This window comes from Falco cherrug, chromosome 1 (assembly GCF_023634085.1).
Source record: "Falco cherrug isolate bFalChe1 chromosome 1, bFalChe1.pri, whole genome shotgun sequence".
Classification (NCBI taxonomy): domain Eukaryota; kingdom Metazoa; phylum Chordata; class Aves; order Falconiformes; family Falconidae; genus Falco; species Falco cherrug.
In genome coordinates, this window is record NC_073697.1 from 44593662 (window position 1) to 44604238 (window position 10577).

The 10577-nt window shown below is 50.0% G+C and overlaps 1 protein-coding gene across 2 annotated transcripts; it reads left to right on the forward strand.

Moving 5' to 3' along the window:
• The first annotated feature begins 1515 nt into the window (after positions 1-1515).
• On the forward strand, positions 1516-9024 carry CD8B (CD8 subunit beta). 2 transcript variants are annotated; one of them, XM_055700790.1, is made up of 5 exons: positions 1516-2212; positions 5000-5350; positions 7142-7234; positions 7663-7752; positions 7870-9024. In XM_055700790.1, the coding sequence occupies exons 1-5, from the start codon at positions 2167-2169 to the stop codon at positions 7908-7910; spliced, it is 621 nt and encodes a 206-aa protein (XP_055556765.1). In that variant the 5' UTR covers positions 1516-2166; the 3' UTR covers positions 7911-9024. The 2 variants fall into 2 exon arrangements, with proteins under 2 accessions (XP_055556765.1, XP_005446435.2); XM_005446378.3 differs by having other exon boundaries at positions 1524-2212; positions 7139-7234.
• Positions 9025-10577: the final 1553 nt, after the last annotated feature.

Genomic DNA, 10577 nt, shown 5'->3' on the forward strand with positions numbered 1-10577 from the left:
CTTGCTCGCATTAACAAATCAGTTCCACTTGCACCTGATTTCCTCCCCTATTTTCTTCCCAGGACAGCAGCCCCAAACAATGTGGAGATGTTACAAACAGCAGCTGCTCTCCTGCACACTCCCACAGTACTTTTATTTCTGTTGGCAATGGGCTGCCAGACAAAGATATCTCGCCTCCAAAATGTTTTCTTGTAGGAGAAACACCCAGCCCCGGGAACAGCTTGGCCACCAGAAATTAGCTCAACTGCACATAAACAGCAGCTTCAAAAAAAAAGAAAAGAAAAACTAATCCCTGTCCAGCACACACACTATGCTTTTACATTGCAAATATTCCTTTTTTGTTCCATAGAAGACACTCTACAGGTAAAAGCGCTGCAGGGAAGCATCTTTAAATCTGCTATAATGTCCTGGGGAATCCTCCCCAGCCAAAACACCTGTCATCAGCCTTGCAGCAACCCAGCGTAACTTGCCCCACGTCCAAGGTTGTAAAGGTGACAAAAGCCACCTCCGAGAGCACTTTGGTCCTGGCCAGGAGGCCAGAAGATGCTCCAGGTGACAGCAGCAGTGAGACAAGGGGGATGCAGCTATTGCAGCAGCCAGGGATGGCAGGCTCAGCTCACCGACTTCACCATGGGGATAAAAGGAGAATACACTTGCAGTGGCACTTCTCATGTTAAGCACACACACCCCCAAAAAAGGGGGTGCCTACACCCCATTCTGGGGGGGTCCTTGTTTGGGAGTGACATGAAAGGGAAGGGGAAAGGCAAGCAGAAGCTAAGGAGGGAGAGAAGCAAGGGGTGCTGCACCACCAGTGGGGGGCTCAGCTAGGAAACAAGAGCAAAAAAATGCTGAAATGTGTTTGAAAACACTAAAATTGCTTTCTCTTTGCCAGGAAAGAGTTAAGGAGCGATTCAGCCGACCCTAAATTGTAGCAGCTGATGGGTTGGTGGCAAGGTTTTCGGCAGTTAGCAACCCACTTCAAGCAGGAAATGATTTTAAACAGAAATGGGGAGGGGATGTGTTATGTTACAGCAGCGTGGAAAAACTTGGTACAAAATGGACCAAAAAAATGACACTGTATGCCAGCTCAAACCCTGGGGGCGGTTTCTCAGTGCCCTGATGTGAGAATCCCTGGAAATCCCCCCCTTCCTGGGCAGCCAGCTCCTGGGAGATGCAGAGGCTTTGTAAGGACCACGAGTATCTGCGCAAGGAGGGCATAAAAGAAAACTGAACCCCGCTTGGCAGCCAAGGTGGCAGTGAATAAATAAAACCAATAACTAATTTATCTTTTTTTTCTCAAACGTGGAAATATTGAAGGCTGCTGACATCAGTTCACTCTTTTAATTTTTACACCACATATTTCACTCTTTAAGTCCTAAACCCCAAGTGCATTTCAAAACCACTCTGATATTTGATCTATCAATCATTTAAATATTTCTGCATATAAGCCATGCACTGTTGCAGCTACCAAAATAGCGCTTGCTGCAAGGTGGTGAGCCCCAGCAGAATTTCCTTATTTTTGCGGTTTTTCAGCCACTGAATTTGTTTGAGGTTTCTTGCTCTTGGCTTTAAAGTTCTCTGTGATGCCTTGTGCCTCTGCCTTATGGCAAGCTTGTTTGGCATTCAGCACTTCCCAGGCCCAGAGCAAAACACCTCCTGCTAAAGATTCTGCTGAAGAAAACAACCCCACAGCTAAAATTGCATCTTTTCCTTATTTTGAATTATTTTTTATTTCAACAGAGGAGAAACCAGCCCAAATTCATCCTTCTCTGCTTTTATTTTTAACGCCAAGCTCCTATTAATTGCATGGAGCTAGAATAAAAGAAGAAGGAAAAACTAAGTGATGAAATATGAAGAAATCATAATTAAAAATCAGTGACTTTTCATGATTTCTCTTCCTAAAGGGGGGACCCTGTGCCGTGCTGGAGAAGAGCATGGAGCTGCCATCCTGATGCATACCTGGATTTGAGACTCATCACAGGGGAAGGTGCCAGGCTGAGGCGCTAAGTGCTGCTGTGGCAGATGCTCTTCGGCAGCTGCCAGTGAGACATCTGCGCTGAGATGGGGAAGAACCTCCTGGGGTGAAGCCAGCCCTACCACCAAGAGGTGGCCGTGCATGGAAAGGGGGACCTGACACAAAACCCCTCCATCATTGAGTCCACCACCATGGCCCGGCTGTGGCTCCATCTCTGCATCTGCCTCCAGATCCCAGGTAAGAGGGACATGTCTCTTAAGGGTTGAGGGCACCTAAAAACATGCTGGAGCCTGTTCTCCACCCCGCTCCAGCACATGGCACGTGTTGTACACCATCTGGGTGATGGAAGTTTAACAATACAGGCATAGTAGAAATCTTACAGGATATTATTACCTATCACTGCATAATTTTGGACAACACAATTAATAACATGCTTTAGCTTTTGGTCACCCCTGAAGCAGTCAGGCAGTTGGATGAGATGAGCATTATAGGTCCCTTCCAACTGTAATAGTCTATTTATTCTACTCTATTCTGTCCTGTTCTGTTCTATTCTATTCTATTCTATTTATAGAGCAATATATAATGGTATAGACACCACAGAGTTTGTTTTTACTGCACCTTCTTAGTGCAGACGGACTGCGGGAAGCTGCTGATGGAGAAGCTAAAGTAGCACCTATCTGTGCTGCCTGTGTAACACAAAGACAGTAAACATCCCATCAAATTTTCTTCCAAATCTATCCAAGGACTGAGTATTTCCCCAAGGGCCACAGCTGGACTCAGAGTGTTATAAAACCATGTTACCTTCTCCTTATTGCAGACAGGTTGCAGGAGCTCTGGACTGAATATATACAGTCAACGTTGTGGCAAAGTGGTAGAATTATGCTTCAGAGGACAAATTGTGCCATCAGTTCTTAGGTGGAAAGTGTTGAAAGCTTGAAACCCCCATTAAATCTATATATTAGAGTGGCAGCTCAGGTTGGTGCCCTGAGACATCGCCCAGCCCGGGTCCACAGCTGCCCAGCATCCTCGCCAGAGGCTGTCAGGACTGCAGGGTGTTGTGTTCACATCGTGTGATGGTCATCCAGCCACAGTGCAACACAGCCGATACGGCACCAAACTGCCTAAGGTGCTTTATCGACACTTATATACAAGTAATATCCTACAGATCTATATGGTGGGATCTTTGCTGAGAACCCCCCAATAAATTAGAGTTTGCTCCACAAGAGTGAAGGGGAAAGGGGCTGGTTTTGAGCTGCTGCAGACGGGTCTGACCAAGCACATGGAAACAAACCAATTCCTCATGGTCCCCTGCAAGCATTTACACTGGGAAAGGGAATAGGGAGATTTTGGGGGATGAAGGTGTGGCAGAGGATGAGCTTTTCTGCTCTAGCTCCATCCCAGCTCACCCCACTGCAGCTTGACCACTGGCTCAGAGCTGAGCATTTTCCAGGATCTCTTCTCATTCCTTCTGTTTCATATAATAATCTCCAGCAGCTTGAGGCAAAGGTCTCCATGGGAGGTTAAGTTTCCTGCGCCCAGCAGAGCCAGACCTGAGGGCAGCCGAGGAGATCCTGAAGCCACTGTGCCCCATGGCCACACACATTTCATCCTCTAAAAAAACACACAGGTGTTTGCCAAAGCAACGTTTAGCAGGATTGGAATCCAAACTCTGAAAATTATGTATTTTAATAATGAGATATTTATATTGTCACAGTGCCAGAGGATGTGGTGAAGTGCTGAGCTGCTATGCAATGCCTGAATTTCAGCATTGCAATATTAGGGTTGAAGCCTGTTCATCTCTGCAGCGCACCTGCAGCAATGGGGCCGTTGGTGTGGGGATACAGGAAAGCTGTGGACCTGTGTGAGTCACCAGAGCCCTCTCCTTTGCCTGTCCCCATCAGGTACATGGAGAACATCAGGGACATGGGACACAGAGATGGCTTCAAGCGTTCTTGTGGTCATGCAAACCCATTCCTGCACCACTGGCTTTGCAGGGCTGCATGAAGCTGTTTGCAAGCACTGCTATAAGCAGCTTTGGGATTTTGAAGGAATAGGGACATTTTTAAGGTTAAAAAAGCCAAAAAAACAGGTTTTATTGGGCTTTTTGCGCGGCTTTAAAACACGCCTGGGAAACGGACAGGGAAAGCAAGAGCATCCTTATCTTCAGAGGGCTGTTTTTCACTCGGTCTTAGACTATCTGCAGCCTTGTAGGACTGTTTGCTGAGCAGAAAGGATCACATGTCACCTGTTATTCCTTTCACAAGGACACATCCTCGCTTGCAGACAGATATCACTCACATCTGCCTGGGCCAAACACAATTCAGATAATTTCTACAAAAGCTGCAAAGCCCCAACAGAGTGATGCGATGCCAAACTGAAGCTTTCAACTCCACCGCTATCCCTCACTGCCTCTCCTTCCCCGGGTCTCAAAATTTATATGAAAATAATGTCTTCTGAAAACTAATATCAAATTAGCCCATTTTTAACTGTTTTGCATAATTTTTTGTCTTTTTTTCTACACCTGAGATTATGTTTATCAGTTGCATCTGTTAGAACAAAAATCCGACAAATAAGAGGCTCAAAAAAAAATCTGTGGAGCGGTGAAGCCTCTCTGAAAAATGAGAAAGGAAAAGAGGGCAGGAGAGGGGCACCCACAGGAGCAGGTGGGGATGCCCTTCCCTGCACATAAAGCCCTGAGGACACCCTCAAAATCATCCCTCCATCCCCCTCTGTGCCACCAAGCCTCCTTCCTAGATGAGTGTTTACAGGGAAAACTCTACCTGTATTAACAAGGTTGTCAAAAAATTAGCTGGGAATCCAAAAAGGCCTGAGGGAACATGGGAGCATCCTGATAAAGATGCTCCTGTTTCTTGCTTGTGTAATCCACTGGTCTGTAACTTAACTACCAGTTAAGTGGTCTGTGACTGCTCTTATTAAGCCCAGAAAGAAAATCTGTACTCGGCATGGGAAGGAAAATAATGAAAAGAAAATACTAATTATGTATTCCTGTTACTTTTTTCTTAGGTTTCTGTACAAATCTACTTTTACTCCAGACTCCAGAGCGTATTTTAGCCCAAACTAACAATAAAACAGAAATGCTTTGTGAGGTGAAGAAGGACCATACTGGGGTGTACTGGTACCGCTGGAGCCAGGAGAGGCAAAATTTCGAGTTCTTGCTATTTTCCAACCTGTTGGGCAAAGCCACGTATGGCACAAACATCAGAGAAGACAAGTTTAGTGTCCAGGGAGTGAGGTCCCACAGCTCCTACAGCCTGCACATCAGCCACCTCCATGCCTCAGACAACGGCACCTATTACTGCTCCATCTCCCAGTCCTCCCAGCTCCTCCTGGGCAGCGGGACATGGCTTGGTGTGGGTAAGCATCACCCCTGGGGTTCCAAAATGTGCTACTGGCAGGATGGGATGAGGTCCACTGGGTAAGGGATGTTGGAAGAGCCTTCCCAGTTTTGAAATTCAAGGTGGGGGCTCTGGGTTTTTTCTGGTGACCTATGAGACTGGGTAAGGCAGAAAATATAGAAAATAGCTAAATTTTAGGTGAGCTGCATGTGATGGTCCTTTTGCCACCAGCAGTTATTCTGCTGTGATCATGCCTTGAGCTCCACATTGGTCCTGGTGTTTAAACATTCCCATGGGAAGACCCTCAGCCCCTGTTATTGCTGTGCCCTGTGCTTTACTCATCCCCTGCAGTACTTCAGGTGAGAGGCTGGATGTGTGCCCTGCTCAGCTCCCAGGTTCTTCTGTGCCCTGGTTCTTCCTCACCCTTCCTCCAAGTGACAAGAGCAGCATCAAGGCCAGAGGACATCACCCCTCACGTCTCTGGGGTGGCTCTGACAGCAGCTTCACGGATTGAAATGGGATTTATTCCTCAAAGCCCACAGCCTGCTGTCAGTGGGGAGCCCCGACCAGGAATCAGAGCTGTCTGCAGCTGGCACTGGGGGAGTGATGCTTTACAGTCCATTTTTCAGCTCTTTTCAGCCCATTTTCCCCTTGACCACAGAGCAGGAGGTGATGTAGAAAAACTAGCATGTTTGAAGCAGGATTCAGCCCTTTGCAAGCTTTTAGGGAGACAATAACTTATTTAACCAAGATGCAGCTATGGCTGCTGCCTCTAAAGCAGCCCCAGTCCCAACCTTTCTGGCTGTTTTTTTGCAGCCATGCCCTGCACCTTGAGCTGGCTGAGAAATCCCTTTTGGATTCTTGCTGGCTTAAAGAAAAGCTGGTTTAAGATAAAGGGGAGCTGTTTTTTATCAACTGGGCAGATATCTATGTGCAAAGCAAAGCATGAAAAACAGGGTTGAAATTCAGCATGTCCAAGGACATTCCAATTTAAAACTAAACACCAGCAGGTGCTCTGAGAGGACTCAGGCTCTGCTGGATATTTTCTGTTTAGTACTCATGATAAACCAAATCATCTTTAAGTTCTTTTTCTGTTATAATGTAAGGGAGAAGTTGTCCAAAAAAATCCCAGGCACCCAATGTCTCACCTTTCTGTGTAAAAGAATGGTGGTTTCTGTAGGAATTTCAGTCCTGGGTAGAAGCTGAAAAAAATATAGTTTTGAATCACCCGGATTTTTGAATAAGTACAGTTGGAGTGGTCAGATGAACAGCTATTTAATAAAATTACTGGGATATTTTCCTGGCCAAATTTACAGGGAGACGAACATACTCAGTTGTAATTCAAATACATCATAATAAATCCTGCCCCTATTTTTTTTAATCAGAAAAAAACAATATGCAACTTTGAGCAAAGATTAGAGCAATCTGAATACTGAAAAGATCCAGGGATCCCTGACAATCTCCCAGAGCTACTGAAATCTCTTACCCATGATCTTGTGCAACACTGATGAGATGGTGCCTGGCAGTAAATTTTAGTAAACTAAAAAAAGGAAGGTCTCTTTTTCTCTGCCTTAGCCTTCTGCCCTTGTTTGCCTGGTACATTCTTTTATTAACGCTTTTACAAGCTTTCAGAAACATCTGTGGCCACCGAGACATTCAGGCCAAGCTCCCAGCCTCTCTGGGCCTTTGCAGGGGTTGCTGAATGGGGTTAGTTTTAAAGGCCAACATTTCCAGCCCTTCTTGCCTGGCTGTTTGAGATCTCCGTTGTGCTCAGTGCCATAATGACCATCCTCTTCTCACCCACCAGTAGATGTTTTGCCTCTGCCTCTGAAGACCACTCAGGCACCACCCTTGAAAAAACCCGTGCGGTGCATAACCGAAAGCAAAACTACCAGCATGAAAGGTACAGCACCTGCTCAGCTCAAGCTGCCTTGCAAAGGGGTTCGCTGAGCTCCTGGGGCTCCCCAGGGTTCAGCTGGAGTTTGTCCTGGGGTGGGGCCAACCCCAATGTGACCCTGTAGGTGTGGGCATGAGGGTCTACCTGGACCCACCGCTCTGGATGGAGCTGATTTAGGTTTGGTTCCCTGGGATGTACAAGAGTTTAGGGGGCAGAATGTGTGCAATTTAGGTTATCATGACTCACAGCTAAGTTCCCTGCAATGCCTTCGGGTGTACTGCACCCTCCAAGGGATACTCCAGGGTGATGGTCACGTCCTCCACCTCTCCTCTGAGGACCTGCTTTGCTTTTCTCCCTTTCCCACCCCACGCTTCACCCCCCAGAAATGCTGGGGCAGGATGGTGCCAGGTGGTGAGTCCTCTCCTGCTTTCCAGGTGTCTGCAGCCCCCTGGTCTGGGTCCCACTGGCCACCAGCATCCTGCTTCTCCTGCTGAGTCTCGTCCCCATCACCCACCACCTCCACCGTAAGCATCCTGCCAGACCCAGGGGACGACGAGGGGTATCAGGCCCTGGCACAGCCCAGGAGTGGGATGGGGAGCTGGGAGAGGGTCCTGGGGCTGATGGACACTGTCTCTCCCCAGGTCTGCGGCGGAGGCTGTGGCTTCGTGCCCACAGGCAGTAAATCCCACTGGCTGCCCCTGCCTTGGGCAGGCAAGGACCCTGCCCTGCACGGTGCTGAGCCCTGCCTGAATGTGACCCAGGAAGGATGTTACAGGGGACAGATGTGGGCTTGTACTACAGGACAGACATTTCTTTCCTGTGACAGACCATGACTTTAACATTTTTCCTCAACACAACAGCTGGCAAAAGAACCAGGCTGGATTCTGCAGTCTGCTGAGCATTTCTCAAGGGGCACTGAACAGGATGAATGCCACGGCTGGGGCCACACTGGGGGCACTGCATACCAAAGGGATTCAGATGGGCTGTGAAAATGCTGTGAACTCACTGAATCTCCTCTGTGTCCGGCTGTAGGACAGCACGAAGGTGCTTTCGGTTTGCTCCTGCTGAGGCTGGCTAATAAGATGAACACTTTGAGAGCAACCAGCAGACACAGGGGCAGATCACTGCACAACTTGTAAAGGCCCTGTACAGGCACATGTGGCAGCAATAGTGACTGTATTGCTTTGCCATTTTGCTCTGCAGGCTGGTGTCATGTGGCCCTGCTCAGTAAAGGGCCATGGTTGTGTGTCAAGCAAGGAACCATAGCCTCCGCCCAAGAAAGAGTTAAAGCAGAGAAAAGTTCTGGGGGGAGCAGGTCTGGGATCGTATCTTCTCTCATGGGAGACAGCAGACAGCCAAGAGTGGGAGAGGAAAGCCAGACAAAGTGATGTACACAAGGTCAAACACCTGGTGCAGCTTGAAGGCCAACATCGCCTCTGAGAACAAACAGGCAGCTGAAGGCTGGCCTGGAGCCCAGCAGCACGGCACAGACCGCAAGAATTGCCCTGAGTAATGCCCGTGTGTGTGCTGAGCCCCATAGAGCTGAGCCCTGAGCAATGCTTGCACATCCTGAGCTGCAAGTGATGCCCACGTGTGCTGAGCTCTGAGCAATGCCTCTGTGTGCTGAGCCCCAAGCAATGCCTGTGTGTGCTAAACCCTGAGCAATGGCTACGTGTGCTGAGCCCGGAGCAATGCTTGCAAGTCCTGAGCTGCAAGTGATGCCCATGTGTGCTGAACCCTGAGCGATGTCTGTATGTGCTGAGCCCCAAGCAATATCCACGTATGCTGAACCCTGAGCAATGCCCATGTGTGTTGAGCCCTGAGTGATATCCACGCATGCTGAACCCTGAGCAATGCCAGAAGCAGGGTAGGTGTCCCCAGGGACAGTACCAAGGCCGAGGCGCTGCCTGGGGCTGCAGGGCTGACGTGGGGTGGGAAATCCAATGTCCCACTGAGTGCAGGCAGTGGGCACTCGCTCTCAGATGCATCCCCAGCCCCACATCTCCACTCAAACAGGGTCACTGGCACAGGGCTGTACCAGCTACCGTGAGTGCAAGGGGAAGGCGGCCCAGACACCTTCAGTCCCCACCGTGGGTGGGAAAGCCAGCAGCGATCTTTGCTGCTGGGGAAGCAACGGGGATCTCCTGTCCGGCACATTGCGTGCGCCCTTACAGCTGCCACAAGCCAAGGGCTGATGTGGCTCCAGAGTCCCCAGGGCCGGGGCAAATGCAGGCACGGGAAGACCTTGTGCAGGTATAAAGAGCTTGGGGGAGAGTGGCTGGAGAGCTGCCCGGTGGGGTGTTGGTTGTCAGCCAGTTGGGCATGAGCCCCCAGCGTGCCCAGGTGGCCCAGGAGGCCAGCAGCGTCCCGGCCGGTGTCCGAAACGGTGTGGCCGGCAGGGCCGAGGCAGCGCCCGTCCCCCTGCCCTGGGCACTGGTGGGGCCGCCCCGCGGGGCCTGGGCTCAGCGTTGGGCCCCTCACGGCCAGACAGACACTGAGGGGCTGGAGCGTGTCCAGAGCCGGGCAGGGGCTGGGGCAGGGGCTGGGGCACCAGCCTGGGGGGGCGGGGGGGTCAGCCTGGAGAGAAGGGGGCTGCGGGGGACCCGGTGGCTCTGCAACGGCCTGGCAGGAGGCTGTAGCCAGGGGGGTCGGTCTCTGCTCCCCAGGAACCAGCGACAGGAGGGTTACATTGAGCGTGAGGGAACATGTCTGCACCGAAAGGGCTGTCAGGCATTGGAACAGGCTGCCCAGGGACGTGCTTGAGCCACCATCCCTGGAGGTATTTAAAACCTGTGTAGATGTGGTGCTTAGGCACATGGTTTAGTGGTGGGCTTGGCAGTGCTGGGTTAACTAAAGGTCTTTTCCAACCTAAATGAGCTCATGACTCTACAGCATGATAGCGGCACCACAGCATCCTTCTGGCCTTACCCTCCCTCCCCTCCCAGCTGCAGGGAGCTGTGCTCTCCACTTTAATGCAGATTTTTCTGGAGGGTCTGGTCTCAAACCTGGCTGTGGGTGCTCCTCATGATGGATGACGCAGTAACACAGCCATCGGTGGACCATGCTGAGCCAGCTTTCCCAGGCTGCAAACCTCACCCTGGCTCTCAGCCCATGCAGCTCATAGGCACAGGGGACACCGACCCTGGACCTCATCCCACCACACATGCTGGGGTGAGGGGTCCCCAACCACCTCTGCTTCCAACCTATCATACCAGCACATATTTTAGCTTCTGTGAAAGCTCAAATGAATTAACCCACCAGCTTTCTACCCTGCAAGCACTCGAGATGCAGAGCTTCACCTCAGGAGCAGGTGATTTTTATAACATGTATTTTTTACAGGTCAGCTCTA

Excerpts from the sequence above, each read along its gene's own strand:
- CD8B (XM_005446378.3), top strand. The coding sequence starts at position 2,167 with ATGGCCCGGCTGTGGCTCCATCTCTGCATCTGCCTCCAGATCCCAG. Across the intron at positions 2,213-4,999 it reads CATCTGCCTCCAGATCCCAG|GTTTCTGTACAAATCTACTT; the intron begins GTAAGAGGGACA and ends CTTTTTTCTTAG. Across the intron at positions 7,753-7,869 it reads CATCACCCACCACCTCCACC|GTCTGCGGCGGAGGCTGTGG; the intron begins GTAAGCATCCTG and ends GTCTCTCCCCAG.